We start from the raw sequence: 20,756 nt of genomic DNA, 5'->3' as shown, positions 1-20,756 counted from the left end.
CAAATTGCAAGTTCTTCAGTTTGTGTCAACAACTAATATTATTTGGTTCAGATAGTTCTGGATAGAACTGATCTCGCATGATTTTAGGTCGACGATTAATCGGTTCATAGAGTTCTGGAGAGAACTGATCCCTCACGATTTTACGTCAACGACAAATATTATTTGGTCAATAGCTAATATTATTTGGTTTAGAGAGTTCTAGACAAAACTAACCTCACACGATTTTACGTCGGTGACTAATATTATTAGGTTTAGAGAGTTCTGGATAGGGCTGATCCCACACGATTTTATGTCAATGACAAATATTATTTGGTTCGGAGAATTCTGGACAGAACTGATTCCGCACTATTTTAAGTTGATGCCTAATTTTATTCGGTTCGGAAAGTTCTGTAGAGAGTTGATCCCACATGATTTTAGATATACGATTAATATTAGGAAAATTTTATTTGAACCCATATAATATATTTCTACACCTAATTTATTCTCTACACCCATATTATTTTTAATTAAAAAATAGTATCTCTTTAAACCCAAATTTACTACCTAAACTATCCTCCCAAACCCAATTTAAAATATAAATTTATCTTTATACCCATTTAATTAAAGAAAATAAATCTCAGATTAAATAATTTGGTGAAGTTTCAATTGTTGATGGGAATGAAAACTTTTTAGAATTCGACTTCTGTGGACAAGTTGAATAATTCAGTAAAGTTTCTACTTGTTTATGAATCTCCCATATGCCTAACTCTTCAATTTCTTGTTTTCTTGAATATCCTTGTCCCCGTGATTTTTTTGCATTAGTGCTTTCGTTAATGTAGTACAACAATACGCCCATAGTTGATATAGTACAACACAATGGCGTGTAAGAATGAATGGAATTGCTTGAGCAGCAGAAGGTACTTCAAAGGTTGTGTTTTCAAAGAAATTGGGTTTGTGTGAGAAAGAGGGAGATACTTGTTTCCATAAAGTTTCAAAGAAACTTCACTATTGCAGCAAAAGATATGTCATATTACATTATGTCTTCTCTCATAAACATATATGAGATTATACTACCAAAACCTGATGCTTATATGAACCGAATTCACTGACGTTAATATGAACCAAAAACCTATCTTCTAAACTCTAAAAAAAAAATTGAAATCAAATGAAAACAAAATTTGCATAAATCGCTTCTTAGTTTGAAGATTCAAAACTTCAAAATCATTATCCATCGATAAAAAGAGCTTGTTTTTCTCTATAAGAGTTCTTAGGATTTTAGATGAAATGAATGTAATATAAACAAAGAATGATGGTAGTAGAGATTAATTATTGGGTGCGTGTTTATTGATAAATTGTAGTTTCATTGTTAATTTCATCTTGGAACTTGACGATAATTATGCAACAGAGTAAAAAGACAATTAACATTTAAAATTTAAGTTAGGATAAAAAGAGATTATACGAGTTTAAATAAAATTTTCTTATATATTATTAAAAAGAAAAACTTATGAAAATAATTTGAAAATTTTGAGTTTTAACGATAAGAACAAAATAAATAGTAAAATAAATAATACTAAAATTAATTTTTTAGTATAAAAATATGATTTTTCGTTAAAATGATTCGTTAAATTTCGTTATATTATTTGATTCGGAGATAACTGGTGGACCTTGATCATTTGAGCCGCCGCACTACTATTTAATTTCACATCCAAAAAAACCTGCTTGTGCTTTCCTTTCATCAGCAGCACAGGGGAGGCTCTCTCTGTCTCTCTCTCCTCTGAATTTTTCTCTGTCTCTCTGAATCTCTCTCTATTAGAGAGCAGTAAAAAAACCCTAGTCAGCAGCTTCTTGCAAAATCCTTGATTTGAATTGCGACTGAATTCTCAGCTATCCAGGTAAATCCTCCAATAAATTTTTATCTGATAATTTACTGTTGTATTAATTTTACACTATGCCAAGTTTTAATCTTCAGAGCCTCAATTTTGAAGTTTGGTTGTGTTAATTACAGTGGGAGGTTGCATACACAGTTTTTGGATTTCGAATGATTTGATTGTATTTACATTTCAAACGTTAATTGTTTAATTCTCAGTTTTGATATCCTATGATGATGCTGTTTAGGGTTTTTTTTTTTTAATTTTTTTTATTTATAAATACTGGTTTTGTTGGGCCATTCATTTATACAGTTTGCACCTTCTGTATTCTGTAGTGGCTGTGATTGAATATTCTAATTTGTTAGTAGGGTTATTAAGTTTTTATTTTTTTAAGGGAAAGAAAAAGTGGAAAATTATGCATGGAAAGAGAATTGAAATTGTTAATGACAGTGGTTTTTGCCACTTAGTATTACAGTCTGGTGATATTCCTAGAAAGTCGCAGGTCTTAGGTTCGACTATGTTGGATAGCGAGTTAAACACCAAATTATTACGGCAGCCCATTGTGTGGTTTAGCCCATTGTATGGTCTTCGTGTAAATATATTATCTGTATTAAAAATAAATAAATAAATTATTGTTGGTTTTAAACTTTAAGATGGTTTACTGAGTTTTGACATGGAAATTCAATGCAAGAAGTATATCATTTTAGATAAGCCTTAACTAGGAGAGGGGCAAAGGTAGGTCTCTGGGATGGCTAATTTTCATCTAATTCCCTTGAATTTGTAAAGTGTAGTTGATTGACAGGTTGTATACAGATTCTCCAGGGGTGGCCATGGGACTCTTTTTACAGATGGGGTCATCATACTGCATCCGTACTGAGCTATTTCGATATAAATCTGGGAAAAATGTGGTTTTCAGTAGGGCAAACAGTATAGATGCATCCAAGTTGAAGGAAAATTCCATTGGCTTCTCTTCTCTATTATATTCTTCTACTAGTAAGGCACAGATTTTGCATATAGCCAATGCAGGAGTAGGACAGAAACGAGGACATAGTGTGATAGTTACTGCCAGTCCTCCAACAGAAGATGCAGTAATTGCTACTGAGCCACTGACAAAAGAGGATCTTGTAGCGTATCTTGCCTCTGGATGCAAGTCTAAGGACAAATGGAGGTATTTATTGCCTTATTTACATTTACCAGAGTGGTGTAGTTACATGATTCAGCGTTTATACAATGTGGTTTGAAAGTCAGTGTGGCTTCAGATTGTTATGTCTGTATGCTACCTCCCTCTATATACCCAGTTTGTTGGATAACCAATCATATTGAAAATTTAAGCATGCTTGATCCTCAGAATTGGCACAGAGCACGAGAAATTTGGTTTTGATCGAAAAACCTTACGTCCTATAAAATATGAACAAATAGCCGAGTTGCTTAATGGAATTTCTGAGAGATATGATTGGGAAAAAGTTATGGAAGGCGACAAAATTATTGGCCTCAAACAGGTAATCTTCTTTTAATCTTCAACTTTAGATGATGCTTGTAATTTGTTTTACTTCCTTTTATTATCTGTCATACGGATTGTAATATTTTGAAACCCTTTATAACTCTTGCATCCTCATATTTCCATGTCAAATCAATTATCATGAAACCCTTGTCATTTATTGTTTGTCATTTGAAATAGTATGACATTATGGGACAGGGTAAGCAAAGCATATCACTGGAGCCTGGAGGTCAATTTGAACTTAGTGGCGCACCTCTTGAGACTCTGCATCAAACTTGTGCCGAAGTCAATTCACACCTTTATCAGGTCAGAAGAACAACAAAACTTTGGAATTAACATGCAAACTTGGGTCATATTTCATGCATAAATTGATTTTAAGTAAAGTCTAGTTGACAAATGAAGTCTCTGTTTGTCATATTTTTGTTGTTGTTGTTTTGTATTTGGTGAGTAAACTCTATTAACTTTTATTAGGTCAAAGCACTTTCAGAGGAAATGGGAATCGGGTTTCTTGGAATCGGTTTTCAGCCTAAATGGGGACTTAAGGACATACCTATAATGCCCAAGGTATTGTTTAATCCTCTTCTCAACCACATGACAATGCACAAATTAATCATTTGTTTAGATTAGAAATTGAGATGGCACATCCGCACAGTTGCTGAAGTATGCCTCTTTATTCCACTTTACTGGTTATTGGTGGGTTATTGAAGGGTTGCAGCTTTATTTGATGGAGAACTTCTAATAATTTTCTTGAAACAGCCTCTTAGTAGTTTTGTAATGAGGTAAAGGAACACCAAAGCACATCACTCTTCTACAGTAACTCTTAACGTTAGATGCTGATATCAAATGCTGCTTTTGACATTTCATACTGCATTTACTCAATGTCCCGATTTGGTCTAGTGATAACTTTAATAACGCCACTTTTCGTAACTTTTCTATACTTCGATTACATGCATGTTGATCGAGTATTTTGGCTCAGGGAAGATATGATATTATGAGAAATTACATGCCAAAAGTTGGCACTCTTGGACTGGATATGATGTTCAGAACTTGCACTGTACAGGTAAGATCTTTGTTACTACTAATCAGGTACTTTTGATCAATACTTCTTACACGTAGTTATGTTTCATAATCTGATATTCCATTGATTTGGTGCGTAGTCAGATCTTTGTAGCTCATGCAAAACCTTATTTTTTCCCACCTTTGTAGGTTAATCTGGACTTCAGTTCTGAAGCAGACATGATAAGGAAATTTCGTGCTGGTCTTGCTTTACAGCCTGTGAGGAATTATGGTATCTTCTTTTGATGTAAAACTGTTACTTATATGGGATCTAACCTATCAACAAATGAAACAGATAGCAACAGCTCTATTCGCAAATTCACCTTTCACTGAAGGAAAGCCAAATGGTTTTCTAAGCATGAGAAGGTTTCTATTGTTCTCATGTTTGTGTCATATATTGCTACTAAATTTTCTGTGTTATCTGTATTGTTTTTGGTTCATAGCATCTGTATTGATTCTTCTACTTTTTGTAACAGCCAAATTTGGACCGATACGGATAATAATCGCGCTGGCATGCTTCCTTTTGTTTTTGATGACTCTTTTGGGTAAGTATTTTATTTTATTTTTTATTTTTTTGGGGGTTAAGGCTTTTATTTGTACTTATGAACTAGTTCCTGCATTCTGTGACTAGAATTTTGTACTTCAGAATCGAAGTATTTGATGGTAGGTTACATCACTTTGAGTATACAAAGTTCAATGTCTGTCAGTGTTTTAAAAGGCGAAGGTGTTTCATGGGTAGCCCCACCTAGGCAAAAGCCTTTGAGGCATGAGGCAAAGTTTCACGGGACCTAAAGTTTTTAATATAATATAATACTTTGTGAATCAAATTAATCAACGATCAAGCAAGCAATCAAGATCAAATTGAGATTAGAATACTAAAAAACTTGAATTTTGAAACAAATTGGGTGGTGTGGAGAATTTTGAAACAAATTGAAGTATGAGATTGGGGTAAAATTGAAATATGGGAATGAGATTGAGAATTTAGGGTTTGGGGAATCGGGGAATTGGGGAATTAGGGAATTTGGGATGGGGATTGGGGATTGGGTGTGTTTGTACCATACTTGATCAATCTCGAAACTACTAGGCACCAGTCAACGTTATACCATCAAGGACCCATAAGAGTTTCCCTCCAACCTGGAGGCCAATCACAGCGCGACACGTGTCAATATCAGAGGCCAATCACAATACGACACGTGTCAATGTCAGAACAAAGCTGGAAACACTCTTCTATAAAAGGATATCATTCTCCCACAATAATCCCTAATGTCATTTGTGTACTAAATCATTCGCTAGTACTCATTAAAGGAGAGCTTGAACCTATGTACTTGTGTAAACCCTTCACAATTAATGAGAACTCCTCTACTCCGTGGACGTAGCCAATCTGGGTGAACCACGTACATCTTGTGTTTACTTCCCTGTCTCTATCCATTTACATACTTATCCACACTAGTGACCGGAGCAATCTAGCAAAGGTTGCAAACTTAACACTTTCTGTTGTACCAAAGTCCTCACTGATTTTGTGCATCAACGGGGTGAATTGTGATGGGAATATGGGAATCGGGTATTAGGATGGGGAAGAAGAGGATCTGCTAGGGGTTATAATTTATATTAAAATAAAAATTAGACTTGGCCAAAACAATGTCGTTGTGGGCCAAGTAAAGGTCGTACCCAGTGCACAAGGCTCCCGCTTTATGCAGGGTCTGGGATAAAAAAAGGTCGTACCCAGTGCACAAGGCTCCGCTTTAAGCAGGGTCTGGGAGAGGTAAATGTCGGCTAGCCTTACCCCCATTTATGAAGAGGCTGGGCCAAGTCATTAAAAAAAAAAAAGACTTGGCCAAAATAGCGTCGTTTTGAACCAAGTCTTTTAAAAAGAATTTCTTTTCTTCTTCACGGTCATCTTCTTCATGAAGACGCCGCCGTTGCAACAGAAAGAAAACCAGAGGGCAGCCTTTGCAACAGAAAAAAACCCAGAGGGCAGAGCCTCAAAGGCCCAACCTTCGATTTCGAGGGTCCCCAACAAATTTTAGGCAAGGATTTTGGCCGCCTCAGAGCGCTGTAAGGTGCGCCTCAACCACGTCTAGGTGAGTTTTTGCTTACTCCCACTAGTAGAGGTGATTTCACCCCCGCCCAGCCTCCACAGCCGCTAGGCGTGCATTGGGGCGTGTTTTTTAAAACACTGGTGTTTGTTTAGAAACAGGTCCTTGATCTCCTTTTTATGCATTATCTGCTTATTTGTTTTTCTTAATATACTGTTCTTAAGAATCTCAGACAAACAAATCAAAACCTGATGAGAGAACATTCTCCATCAACATTTTGTCTACGTGCAATTTTGGATAACATCAATTTTCTAGCTGTTTACCAAATATAATTTCGTTGGTCAAAATTTCTTTCACAGCTCTACTTGGATGCTAAAAACTAGACCTGGCATTTGTGTCGTGTTTCCTGTGTGTTCATGTCGTTTTTATGATATGCCCAATATCTTAACGAGTTGTTTCGTGTAACACCCATTAAAATAAACAGGTAATATGACCTGATCCGAAATCGACTCAACCTGAAATAGGCCCATTAATATTAACGAATAATATGACTCGACTCATTACCCGTTAAAAAAAATATATTTTAAATCAATAAATAATCAAATGAAAAACATAATACTAAATTAGTATTTACATACCACATTGTCACATAAATATTATTTTAAAACATAAAAACACATTTGTTTTCAAGTATTACATTTATCTTGCAGGTCATGTTAAGACATTGCCAAGTCTACTAAAACCGGAGTTATGTCTGGTTTGTGTTTTGATTAATGCATTTTTTATACGAATGGGTTTGTATGAACTGTGGAACTGTTATAGAGTACATGAATGGTATAATGAATTTAAAATGGTTTTTAATGATATTATATATATATTATTTAACTCTGAGTGATTTCATTTAACCCTTTTTGTAGCTATACTACTTAGCTCTGCACATAATATGTAATGAATGGAGAATGGTTCAGTTATTTTTGTATGTATTGTTTATTATATTTATTTGTTATGCAGGTTTGAGCAGTATGTTGATTATGCTCTTGATGTTCCCATGTACTTTGTTTATCGGCAAAAGAAGTATATCGATTGCACTGGAATGAGCTTCCGGGTTTCCATCTATCCATTATGGTCTTTTAATTTTAGGCTTTCTTCTGTAGCTGTTCTTGTCTGTCTGAAGCTACTAATTTATTGAAGACATTGGTACTTTTTATCTACATGCAGGACTTTTTGGCAGGGAAGCTTCCTTGCATTCCGGGTGAATTGCCAACCCTGAACGATTGGGAGAATCATTTGACAACCATATTCCCTGAGGTTCATTCGAGCATCAATAATCAAATTATCACCACATGTTTTTTATGCTATTGCCTAATTATGTGATATCTATTTTTACATTCAGGTCAGGCTAAAGAGATACTTGGAGATGAGGGGTGCTGATGGAGGGCCTTGGAGGAGATTATGTGCTTTACCCGCCTTTTGGGTAAGTCATTTGACTCACAATCATATGTTTACATTTCACCTTTTGTTAACATTATTTTTGTTAATTATGTACAGATAGAACAAATATTCATCCTTTTATATTTACTAGTGTTTCCTTTTTGTCCTTGGTGTCTCATATGTTGCCTGTGTATTGCTAAATCGTATCTGAAGGACAGCGATCTAGCTTCTTCAGGTTATGTTATTCACTACTGATATCCAGTGACATCAGCTGATTTTGCTTGGCTCAAATTTCAGGTAGGTATATTGTACGACGAGGTTTCCCTACAAAACGTATTAGACCTTACAGCTGATTGGACTCCTGAAGAAAGACAGTTGCTGAGAAATAAGGTGATGCTAAATCCTACACGACAAAGCCCATTTTTTAATGTGAATGAAAGTATAAAACATTTTTTGCATTGGTCTTTCCTTTGCATGCATGAATTCAAATTTGCATTGTTTAAGCTTTATGCTAGAGATTATGTCTGTTTGTAAAAATAGAGAAAAAAAAACCCTGTGGAGTGGTTAACATACGCACTTATCGGCATATAATGTGGTCAGGTTGCAAATTGTTTGCACTCGCTTGTAACTTGTTTTATGCCACTTTTGGAGCTTTTTATGCCACTTTTGGAGCCCAGGAAGAGACATTTGGTGCTGGAATGGAATGACAGTTTGGGTAGCTACAGAAAATAAACGGCCTAGCCATTCTGGTTAAAGTCCAGCTAAAGTGATTTAGCGATATGTTTTACTAATTTCCTTTTCGTTTGCCAATCTTCTGAACCTGTGCCCAACCTTCTATCTTTAGCTAGACACGGCTTTGGAATTCGCTAGTTTAGCTTTCCTTCAATTCAATATTTATTCATGAAGTTTGAAGTTTGAACCTCAGGATAAATTTCATACTTCTGTTCCTTATTAGCGATACAGACCTCGTACATTTCTAAACAGTGATTAAGTTTGCAAACCTAATTGTGAAGTTATTTTTAGTAGGTCCCCATAACTGGTCTAAAGACGCCATTTAGGGATGGATTGCTCAAGCATGTAGCTCAAGATGTTGTAATGTTGGCAAAGGTAAATTGGGCTTCTCTCGGTGCTCTCTTTGTGTTTGCGTGAGCCTGTGTCTGTGCATGACTAGATTATGGCATCCTTTTCTTCTGCAGGATGGCCTGGAAAGGAGAGGTTTCAAAGAAACAGGATTCTTGAATGAGGTGGTGGAGTTGGTTAGAGCTGGTACGTAAACGGGAGTTCCTCCCTCCTGTCTTTTATTATCTTTCTTCTCTTGTTTCGAAAAGCTAAGCCAACTTTCTATCAACGGCCAGGATGTGCACTATACTTTCAATAGGTTTTTCTGTTTCCTTTTTGGGGGAAGTTGGCATTTACGTTGAACGTTGATTATATTGCAGGTGTAACACCAGCTGAGAAGCTATTGGAGTTGTACAATGGGAAATGGGGACAACAGATAGACCCCGTTTTTGAAGAGCTACTCTACTGAGGCGTGAAGTGCGTCAATGGGGTCATTTCGTGTTATAACCTTTTCAAATTTTCAGGTGTAACCCTAGTTTCTATCTTTAGCTGCTCTCAGTTTGTGCCTTTACACAGGAATAATTTGTGGTGTAAATCTTAGGCATGGAGTTTCACGTTTAATTTGGACTGAACATAGTCGAATCAATGTCCCGGTTTAGTCTTGGAAGGTTAAAAATAATTCGAACTTGTTCAGATGAATCCATTTGTACAACCTAATGATGTTTTGTGGGAGAGAGAATGAACACAAGTTCATCTTTGTTTCATCCGACTTGAATAGCTCTGTTATTTGTTTTTCTTCCATGCAATGTTTTAAACTACGGGGGATTCAAACTTGGGTGTAAGGAGGCGAACTTATTGCCTTGATCAATTGATCTAACTTACATCTACATCTAGTTATGCTACTCAGTGTGGTAAAAGTGGAAGCGTCTAATCTCATGGTGGATAGTTCGATGTGGTGGTAAACTAAACGTGCTTAACCACTTGGGCTCTAAGCTCATTGCTATGGACGATGCATTTGTCAAGCTCCGGCATTATCAACCCAAAAGAAGAGGGTGGTTGTAGGTGACGGGAAGAAACGACATGATGTGAAATTCCGATATGCCTATTACTTTCTGTTTCTCTTGTTGATCGGCGTCAAGAATAGATTGATAACACAACACAACCGAAAACCGAAAATTGATGGTCGGACACTCTCTGGTGCTCACCGGCCGGTTAGTCTTTGCATTGGTGTTGTTATTGCCTTCAACTTTTTACGGTTGAATAGCATCAAAGTTGGAATCCATTTTTTCATAGTTTAAATCGCTTGAATTCATTTTTTTTTTTTTCCAACTACTTTCAGTTTGCATGCCAAAGTAATGGCCACAAACTCATCAGTGTTGGTCCAAATCAATTTGCAATCCTTATAAGAACAATAAAGATAGAAAGCAAAGTGAAATAAAGCAAGAGCGGTAAGAAAAATGCTGGCAAACCCTTCTGGGGTGTCAGTCAAAATGACAGTAAATAACATGAAAGGCAAATAATTTAAAAATAATTGATAAATACAAGCAATTGGACAAAGTTTAAACCTATTCGGGTAAGTTACAATGCCTGCCGGGCAAGTTCTTGCAGTTACTTAATTAGCAATGCTTCGAGAAGGGACTTTAATACATGGAAATCAATAATATAAAGGAAAGTAGCAGAACTATAAATACAAGGGAATGTTTGAACTACCAAGAGAATAATTGGAAAGTAGGTTGCAGTTAGGTTGCACAGACACAAACGCAAATACGGCGACACACGACAAGGCAACATGGCAAATCTCAAAAAATAAGGATATAGACACGGTTAGGACACGGAGAAATATAATAAATGTATAATAAAAAATGCATATATTAAAAATAATAATTCAAATTATAATATAACAAATTAATCGCCTTCATCAATATTCATTCACCGTACATAATAATTAAAACAACACATATGTAATAATTAAGAAAACAAAATATATATTTATGTTCAATGGTCAATAACAAATTAAACAACTAACAAATTTTAAGAAGTGAGCCTAACACCATTTATAAATATAAAAAACTGTTATGGATATTTTTTAATTGTGATTGTATAAATTCTAGATAGATATGGTTTCTAGATTATCTATTACTTTAGTTATTCCTTCGTTATAGGATTGTACTTACTTGAAGACAAGTTAATCCTCTCCTCTCATTCTACTATAAATTAAGATACTGCGTAGGGAGGAATACACACAAAATCCCTAAGCATTTTACAATTTCTCCACTCTCTCTCTTCGCCCATCCCCTATTTTCCTTAGTTAAATATAGGTCATAACACCTGAAAGGAATTTCTGCTGTTACAAATCAATTCATCAATGTCATCACGCAATTTGGGTTGTTTCAAAACGACCGTGTTTATCTCGATAGTTTTTTCAGCCTTGATTGGATGAACCTTCACCATGATCAAACTTTACGTTTTATGAATTTTAGATTCTACATAATTATGCATACATTATACTCATAATTTTGGTATTATGTGAATTGATATTAAGAATTAAAAAAAAAAATTAGGGTTTTTAAAAATCACGGCGAGCAGCGAGGCGCTGGAGCAGAGCTGCTCCATCTGAAAACCAAGCCAAACGACGCCATTCTGGCGTCATCCCCAAACCCAAACCTTAGCCCGCCTGCGGTCGAGCCACGACACCGCCGTTTTCTTTGGGAATCACGACATGCAACCTATTAGAAATTCCAGAAGAATTTCTTTGATTTTTCGAGGGATTCAATTCGAATCCTTATGGTTTTCACACCCTCAACGTTGAAACTAATTTTTTCGTCCAAAATCGAGGGTTTCTGTTGAAAACCGTGCCTCGCCCCGACGATGCCGACCCAGAATACGACGCTGGGTATTCTTGGGTCTAATCCGAGCCCAATTAGGCTTCAGTTTTCCTTCGGTCCGCAACAACAGCCCCCGGGCTTCTCCCTCGGTCTGCCTGCAGCAGCCCAACTCAACTGATGGGCCAACCCAACTCCTTGCTGGGCGCACACCTGATCCCAACCCAGTTTTGGGCATGGGCTCGATTTTTGTTTTTACCATCCCCGTGTGGGCTTTGGTCCAATTTTGAACCACCAAAATTTCATCGCTTGATTTTTCAGACATTATTCATTGGGTGTATTATTTTTTGCCCGTCTTTCCTTATTGGCCCGCAGTTCAATAACGAAGATTATCGATTCATTAAATTATTGTCATAGGCCCTCAAGACCTACATGCATTTATCTGTTGCACATTTTTTTGCATATATTGCATTTGTTTAAAGGAACCCATTAACTTGAAGTTCATAAAATTTGAACACAAAGTTTTCAAATAATGTGCATTGAAAACTCGAAGTTTTCTTAAAACATTACACCTATGAAAACCCTGAGTTTTTCATGCCAATTTTAACCAATACATGTTTAATAGAACCCGAATGTTCTATATGGAAAATAAATTTTATCTCTATTGCACTAACTACAATCTTGTCAATTTTTATGACAAGGATATGTTGGATTTGAGAAAACTCAACTTTACCGCTTTGGAAGTCTCTGGAAGAAACTACACAAAGTGGGTCCAAGATGTGAAGCTCCACCTCACTACTAAGAGGCTTAGAGCCACCACAAAAGTTGAGATGGATGTCCTGGTTGGCGAAGCTGACAAATTCACCACAAAAGTATCATTCTCATCGTAACAAGTTTGAATTAAACTTTGCTCAAGTAGTGGAACTTGAGGAAATGAAGATGGAGATTTCTGACTTTTAGGAAGCATTAATAATAGATTCTTGGATATAGGCCCACATATTAGCCAAACTTTACCCCCTGGGTGGGTGTCGAACTCCCTATGTGGTCGAACCCCTTTATGTTTTTTTGGTTAAGTTTTGAATAATTTCCCTTATGTTTGGATAATTTGTTGGTGTTTGTTTAATTTTTGAATTAAATTTTATGAATTATTTTCTGAATGATTAATTGAATGAATGGAATTTACTTTTGAATATATTTATACTTGTGATTAAGTCAATTAATTTATTTCTAGGTATGACTAGTGAGGAAGTTAGTTGTATAGCAGATAGTACAACTACACACCATTTTGCGTGATCGTATCTCCTTTACTAACTTCGTACCTAAAAATTCACCTCTAATAACCCTATCAGGCTTATCCAACTTGATTGAAGAATATAGACAATCTCGTATAATGTTATCCAATGGTACTGAATTTGACCATTAAAAAGGCCCTTGTTTTGAAAGAACGTTGTTGGTTTTAAAGGAGATAATATTTATAACAATGAAACCTCTTTAGAAAATGGAGTTAGTTTATGTGCATCACTTCATATGAATATGCCTAAAAATGTATTCTGGAGAAGATGGAGCAAGACATTACATGCCAAACTTGCTCCATAAGAAAGGTCGCGACCTTTCTATGATAAGATCTGACCGGATCCTCCCATTTTTATCTAAAGGATTTAGGGGGACATTTGTGGACCGATTCAACCACCTCGCAGACCATTTACATACTTTATGGTACTGGTTGATGCTTCTACGCATTGGTGACACATGTGTCTTTTGTCCACCTGAAACGCTGCATTCTCCAAACTGTTAGCTCAGATTATTAAGCTAAGGGCTTCGGAAACCTTCGATAATTGAACATCTTGTAACCTATGTTAACCCAGAACGACATGGCAGAAGATTTCATTAAGTGCATTTAAATGATCACTTAATTATTAGTCATACGTACCAAACTCTCGATTGTTGCTTAGGGCTATGCAATAATTCACACAGCCATGTTGGTCCTGAGGCCTGCCACGATCCAACCTTATTTTGTGCTTTAGTTGGTAACTGGATATGAGCCCGACATCTCGCATCTACGCGCTTTTGGTTGTGTGGTCTATGTGCAGATTACTCCCCTTTTACGTACAAAAACAAGTCATCAAAGAAGTATGAGAGTCTATGTCAATTATGATTCTCCTTTAATCATTCGTTACATAGAACCCTTGACAAGCAATCTCTTTACTGCTCATTTCGTGGATTATTACTTCTATGAGACAGTCTTCTCGTCATTAGGGGAGATAAAAGCGTCAATGTTCTTGAAAAATGATGCGAATTATTGTGGATGACTTTAACTATGTCTCATTTGGATTCTCGTGCCGCTCATTCAGAAACTAAAGTGCAAAGAATCCTAAATCTTCAGAGTGTTGCTCAAAGCATGCTAGATGTTTTAACCAATTTAGCGAGAGTGACAAGATCACATATACCAGCTGCAAGCGTGCCTGCAAAGTTGTGTATACCTAATGTATGTCGAACCTTCATCCTTGAATGACTAGATGCCACTAACATGGCCGATCTTAGCACATTGAGGACTAACCAATCATCTGCTCCTATCAGAAGCTTGGTAGACCTATTGGTTAAAAGGTTTCATAACCCTAGAATAAGAGAACCACGTCACAAGCTAGTGAAACTAGCGTGAATATGACCATCGCCTACTCATCCTATCCAATGCATGAGGAAATTCTAAACTATGGAAGCGTCCTGGAAGAAACGAATTCACCTCCCGAAACTTGAGAGATTTTGGCCCACTATGCTAGCTTGGATGATGTTTGGAATTGAAATGAGATGATTATCGACGATGCATTAGCATATGCAGTAACTTCTAAAATCATGCTAAATAATGACACTTCAAATTGGAAATAAGCAATCTAGGTCGAACTTAATTCGCTTGTGAAACGCAATGTGTTTGGCCAGTAGCTCTTACATTGCCACATTTCAAGCTTGTTGGCAACATGTGGGTTTTTGTATAAAAAGGCACAAGACAAGTAAAATTCGTGCAAGCACATGTTTAATATCAAAGTTCGAGTAAAAGGACTCAAATAGGTACAACAGTTTAGGGGAGACAAGCACTCACCCCTGGCAAAAGAAAATTTTGAAGACTATGCAGCATACTTGCCCAGGATCATCAATAAGTGAAGGAGGAGGAAGAAAACGGTGATGAAGAACCTTTTCAAGAATCTCAACACTTTGTTGAGATTTAATCCATATGCGAAGACTACATGAATGGTGTTACGAGGGGATGAATGTTATGGAACAAATCTCAAGAAGTGAGGGATATTAGTACGGAATTATGGCTAAATTGGGTATTACTTAGCTTCATTTGGCAAAGATTGGTGAGGAAAAAAATGGACTTTTGGTTTGAGGATTCTGAACATTAAAGATTCAGAGAAAAAACTAGGTGTGGAAAGAAAGCTTTGGTTAAAACGCAGAAGTTCTATGGTGTGAAGTGAAAATGGCTATAAAAATTTCAAAGAGGAGGCATCTATTTAAAAGCAAGCCACTTGAGGATCTCGCCGTTGAACATGAAAGGTCTTTCATCTTGAGATTGACACATGCAAGGATAGAAGTCACTTGAAGAAACACGCGGTTGATTTCTGTGAAGTGTGTACATGAAATGGAGGCGTCCGTCATCATTACAGTTGGCTTTGCATGACTTTTGAGGTTGCGCAACAGAAATCGAAGCGACTTAAGTACCCCATTTTAACACCAAAAGTCGGATCAACATATGAAGATAGAAGACTAACGATACATATTCTAGCTTACTCCGAAAGGTATGGTCTTTAGATAATAATCCATCCTCAAAGGGAATAGGTTGCCTCCTAGATGCATAGTTAGAGGCATTTGTGGGACCATAATTTTGTAGGGCTATAATAAGGGTAATAAGGCTGATCTGAATATAGATACCTTAGAAGTCTGGTTATGGACTCACCAGCTCTTGGCAAAGTTGGATCAGATAGAGCTGCCATCACCCTGTTATGGGTAATAGGCATAGTTTTAGTGACTTTGTTGGATGACTATGCTTGTTCTGCAAGACACGTGATCTGATCTAAAAATGAACACAATTAGATTCTTTAAGTCTTGGAGTTCCTATAATCTAGGAATTGGTGTGCGCTGCAAGTAATCATAACTTCTAAGAGGGTGCAATATCTACTTCTAGATATCCTCTAGGATTTTTCCGGTTTAGAACAAAGATTCAACCTTAAAATGTCTCTCTCCCCATGGTATATTACACCCATCTAGGGTTTATCTCCGGTAAAGCAATCTAAATACTTGAATTTTCTTACCCATTGCTCGAGTCTAAAACAGTTCACTAACTTGACCATTGGAGAGTCTTTGGTAGTACTTCCCAGTTTTAGGCTTGCTTACAGTTGTTTATTGTTTTGCAGGTAGTCGAATTTGAGTACTTCCTCCATGCATGGTGGTGCACAAATTTCGTTCCAACACCAACCACTTTGAAACTTCGCATTACCGTAAGTTTAAAAGTTCATAGTAATACTATCAAAGAAGTCTCTTTTATCCCATTTCATATTATTCAGTTAGAAGATTGAGAGGCTTGAGCAGTAATAATAACAGTTATGATCAGCGAGTTATGAGTATGGGCATATAACTGATAGAAGCATATTTAGGCGACTTAGTTGGCTTGTTCTTGTGCATTTACGTTGTTATTTCGTAGTTTTTTTAGTCTTTTAAGCCATTTTCGTGTGTTTTCAGGTTTTAAGGACAAAGTTTACAAGAAGGTGCATTTTGGAGCCTTTTGGAGCAAAATTGGGCTTGGGATGGTTATCACATGCTTTGAGCAAAAGGAATGGACAAAATTGAAGACTTGAAGATGTAAGGATTCCTAATCAACGAAGGATTCCTAGAAGAAGGAGGATTCCTACTTGAAGTAGGAAAGTTAAGCCAAGGTTTCCTATTTTGGTTTGACCTTTACTAATCCTAAATGTCTCTAAATTCCAGCAACATTGAAGGCCTCCTAAGCATTCTAGGACACAAAATACATCTTCCTTGCACAATCCAAGGCCTTGCCGCACTTTTCCCATTTTCCCTTTCCCTTGCCGTGCAAGGGAACCTCTTTCCCTTCAGTTTTAGGACAATTATCCTTCCCTAAATCACATGTCGCACCCTCCTGGCCCTTTACTCTTCCTTGCCGTGCAAGGGAGAGTGTTCTTTCCTATTTCCTTGCATTAAAACACATTCCTATTGTGTTTTATCTCTTTGCCGCATATCTTAGCCTATTTCCCTTAGTTTTATGATTTTATTTCCTTTTCGAGAAGCTTTTGACTTAATTTCTGTTAATCAAAATAAGTTAGGGTTTTTAATTCCTGAAAACCTTAAATAGACTTCCTTTTTGCAGCCTAAGGATCCATTCATTCACCCATTCACGCCAAAAATCATCTCTCACTCTCTGCCGCATCCATCCTTCACCATTCTCCATAATTTCTGACCTTAATAAAACCTTGCCACACCATACATCAATCCTAACCATAAACCCATCCTTCTACACCATCCATAACCCCCAAAACTCACCATCAAACCTTGTGCCGCAGCAAGAAGGAAGGAGGAGAGCCCTTGGACATGCTTGCCATTCGAGCTAGGATTGCTGGAACGTTTTAGGTGTAATCTTTCTTTTGTTTTCAATGTTTCAATTCGATAATATTTGTTTTGTGAGTATGAGGAACTAAACCCCTCTTAGCTAGGGGGGAATTCCAAACCATGTTCATACTTGCAATATGATTTGATTACATCCAGTTGTGATTCATAAGTTGTGAATTCTATTTACTTATCCATTTGAATTAAAACTAATTTGTGTGTGTTGATTGAGAGTGCACGCTTAATTTTCATGCATAAATCTGATGCTAGGATATAAGGGAGTTTCACCTAATCGTTATGAATTTATATTCATAAGTAGTGAAGGTTGCTTGTCACAATCGCGTTAAGTAAATTCTTGGCATAAGTTTCATGCAATTCATAGTTATAAGTGCCTCGTCAATGCTTATGATTTTTATAGAACTTAATGATCTTTGCTCGTATCTTTATTATGCAATTCATGTAGAGAACTTGTGAAGAATGCTTTGGGTTGTTGTATGCAATCATCCAATTCAATGAAATTAGGAAAATCTGAGGGTTAATTAGTGCAATTCACAGTTAATCTGGGGTGTTGAGGATTCATGGGTGTTGAAGAGCAACTGAAAATCATTTTGTTTGCAAGTGTGTCAAGGGTGGAGAAGAACCTCCTAGCTAGCCCATCATCCATAGTTTTACCCCAAATTCGTCCAAATTTTGCTTAGTTTACAATCTGTTTGTTTTATTTTCAAATTCGTCCAAAACCAAATCCCCCTTTACTTTAGAGTGTCTAATTAGTTAGAATCTGTTTAGTTTGTGTTTTTAAGTGTTTTGAACAGAAAACCAAAATTCATCCAAAAATAGTGTTAGAGTCAGAAACTGCCTAATTGTTGTTTTTAGGCAGTTTTGAGCATTTTTAGATTGTTTTGAGTCTTTTGAGTTTGTTTTGAGTTCTTTGAGTCTAGTTAAGTGTTTTTAGCCTCTTTTTACATATTTGAGTCAGTTTAGAGTGTTTTAGCAATCCCTCCTAATCCCCGGTTTAAGAATGATCCCTACTTATCCATACTACAATTGTCAACAAGAGGGTTTAATTTGTGTGTTAAGTTAATTTTCGTATCAATAACACCCTAACTTGAAAGTCCAATGCAACATCCGGCCTTCAGAATCTTTATACAACCAGTAAGATTGTGGGTCATAACATTCAAACCTAGACTTTACGCAATTCGAAGGAATAGCCAAAAGGTGACTTGGAAATCATCTGATGGTGGCTTTGAACTCTAACCCAAAGTACGACTACTTCTATCCTTGACCAACATACTAAGTTAAGAGTTTTTTGCAATGCTATGTGTCAGGAAGTTCGTAGGTGGCATCCAGACTAGAAATTTCCTAAGAGGAATTTTATTCTAACAGAGCTCCGATACACAGAAATGCTTTAGGTTAGCCAAGTTAGTTCGATCAGAAGCGCTCAAGTCCGATGCATAGAGTCTGACAAAAGGATTCTAAAGGTGTTTTCGATCCATATGCGGGCGACCAAGTTTCCAAAGAACTTTTGTTTAAGATTCACTAGATGGACAAGTAATTCGCACTAAAAAGGGAATCCTACCTTAGTGTCACTATGTACATACTAAAATCCATGACCCTAGAAGTGGGGCAAAGTAAGAGTGAAAATGTTTTCCCAAGTTGTTTCAGGTGTAATTCAAGGTTTTCTTATCCTCAGTCTGATAAATGCATTTTGGCAAGTGCGGAGCAAAAGGTCTTCCATGGGTCTAACTTTAATATCTCGTACTAGAGTAAGGTGGTACTCCAGATATCGTGATAGGAATCTTTATAAACACTAAGTTTAAGAGGTGGCATTTTTTTGAATCAACACCACCGAAGGGGCTTGAAGCTCTATCCCAAGCCTACAAGTTTACCCTCGCTTAGTTACTCATTTTCTCTAAAAGTTCATTTACTTTGGATAGATTTATTGGGTTAATATTTTATTTCGTGAACAAGGAAGCAAGGGATGAGAAAAATAGAATATTCATGCAAACACATGTTTATTATCAAAGTCCCATGGAAAGAGGCATGAAAAAGTACAATTATTTGGGGGAGACAAGCCCTCACCCCTGGCATGTAAATTCTCCCATGAAGACTACAAAGCAGGTTTAGCCAAGATCATCAACTCTGATGAGATTCGATCGTCACCAGTGTCTACTCCCAAATGAAGACAAAGAGGATTCTCATGGAGAACCCTCTGAAGAGTTTTAATACTTTGTTGAGACTGAACACGTACGCAATAGTAAGGAGGATGTCACATGGGGATGAATATTACGGAACAAGTTGCATGAAGCAAGGGAAGTTATTATGGCTTATGGCTTAATTATGTCATGCCCAGCCTTATTTGACAAGGATTGATATGGTAACGGTACATTTCTGAGTAGAGAATTCTAAATATCGAAGGTTCAAAGAGAGAACTGGGTTTGAAAAGAGGATAAGGAAATGAAAAATGATGCTTCATTGTATGAAGTGAAGGAAAGAAATAAGGAAATATAAAGCTTTTAGTCATTAGAGGGCTATTTAAAGACAATGCATCTGAGAGGTCTCATTGTTGAAGATGAAAAGTCTTTCGCCTAGACATTGGAGTATACACAGACCGAAGCTACTTAAAGATACAAATAACTTCTTGCAAAATGTGCACACACATCGATCTTCATCATTACAAGCTTTATTACATGGTACTCGAGACTGCACGTTTGAATTTGAAATGTCTCCACTACTCTACAAAGAACCAGATCACCATATGAAGGTAGAAGACTAAACGGTATGTCTTCCAACTTACTCTAAAAGGCATGGTCTTTGTATAACTATCCATCCTGAAGGGGACCAAGCGCTTTTCAGATACATAATTAGGGGAAATTGTGAGTCCATGATTTTCTAGGGCCAGAATAAGGCTGAATGGAATAAAGTTACCTCGAAAGTCCGATCTTAGACTCAAGGACTCCGAGCGGAGTTGGACTAACGGAACATCGGTGTCACCATCACCCCGTTCAGGGACAATGGACAAAGTCCAAACGACTTCACTAGAATGACCATGCTTATCCCTCATGACATAGGATTTGCATTGATATGGAATCAGCCAGGTCTTAATAAGTCTTGGAGTTCCTATAATCTAGGGATTGGTGTGCATCGCAAATAATCACTCCTAGAAAAAGTGCAATATCTACGTCTAGATATCCTATAGGATTCTCCTATCTTAGAACATGGATTCCATAAAAAAAAAATGTCTCTCTCCAAATTGGTATAAATATACCTATCTAGAGTTCATCTCTGGTAACACAATCTCTCCATTCTAATTCTTTGACCCACTACTTGAGTCTTATACTTGCTCACTAACTTGACCATCAAAGAGTTTTTACTCGGCACACCTTCCTCCCCCGGCAGT

General features: G+C 36.8%; 1 protein-coding gene across 4 annotated transcripts; it reads left to right on the top strand.

Moving 5' to 3' along the window:
- The first annotated feature begins 1,643 nt into the window (after window positions 1-1,643).
- LOC126599865 (glutamate--cysteine ligase, chloroplastic-like) lies at window positions 1,644-9,691 on the top strand. 4 transcript variants are annotated; one of them, XM_050266321.1, is made up of 16 exons: window positions 1,644-1,871; window positions 2,650-3,015; window positions 3,196-3,346; window positions 3,544-3,651; window positions 3,817-3,909; window positions 4,322-4,405; window positions 4,552-4,620; window positions 4,697-4,767; window positions 4,878-4,946; window positions 7,449-7,542; window positions 7,656-7,745; window positions 7,831-7,911; window positions 8,166-8,258; window positions 8,895-8,975; window positions 9,065-9,134; window positions 9,308-9,691. In XM_050266321.1, exons 2-16 carry the CDS (start codon window positions 2,678-2,680, stop codon window positions 9,394-9,396), a joined length of 1,581 nt encoding a protein of 526 aa, XP_050122278.1. In that variant the 5' UTR covers window positions 1,644-1,871; window positions 2,650-2,677; the 3' UTR covers window positions 9,397-9,691. The 4 variants fall into 4 exon arrangements, with proteins under 4 accessions (XP_050122278.1, XP_050122276.1, XP_050122277.1 ...); XM_050266319.1 differs by having other exon boundaries at window positions 2,639-3,015; XM_050266320.1 differs by having other exon boundaries at window positions 2,634-3,015.
- The last annotated feature ends 11,065 nt before the right edge of the window (window positions 9,692-20,756 follow it).

Source organism: Malus sylvestris, chromosome 14 (genome assembly GCF_916048215.2).
Source record: "Malus sylvestris chromosome 14, drMalSylv7.2, whole genome shotgun sequence".
Lineage (NCBI taxonomy): Eukaryota > Viridiplantae > Streptophyta > Magnoliopsida > Rosales > Rosaceae > Malus > Malus sylvestris.
Note: the sequence above shows the minus strand (reverse complement) of the source record. Positions and strands in the feature narration are given on the sequence as shown.

Bases quoted from the DNA above. Each gene is read 5' to 3' on its own strand.
- LOC126599865 (XM_050266321.1), top strand. From the start codon at position 2,678: ATGGGACTCTTTTTACAGATGGGGTCATCATACTGCATCCGTACTGAG. The intron at 7,912-8,165 runs GTAAGTCATTTG...CTCAAATTTCAG, and splicing joins GTGCTTTACCCGCCTTTTGG to GTAGGTATATTGTACGACGA. The intron at 9,135-9,307 runs GTACGTAAACGG...ATTATATTGCAG, and splicing joins GGTGGAGTTGGTTAGAGCTG to GTGTAACACCAGCTGAGAAG.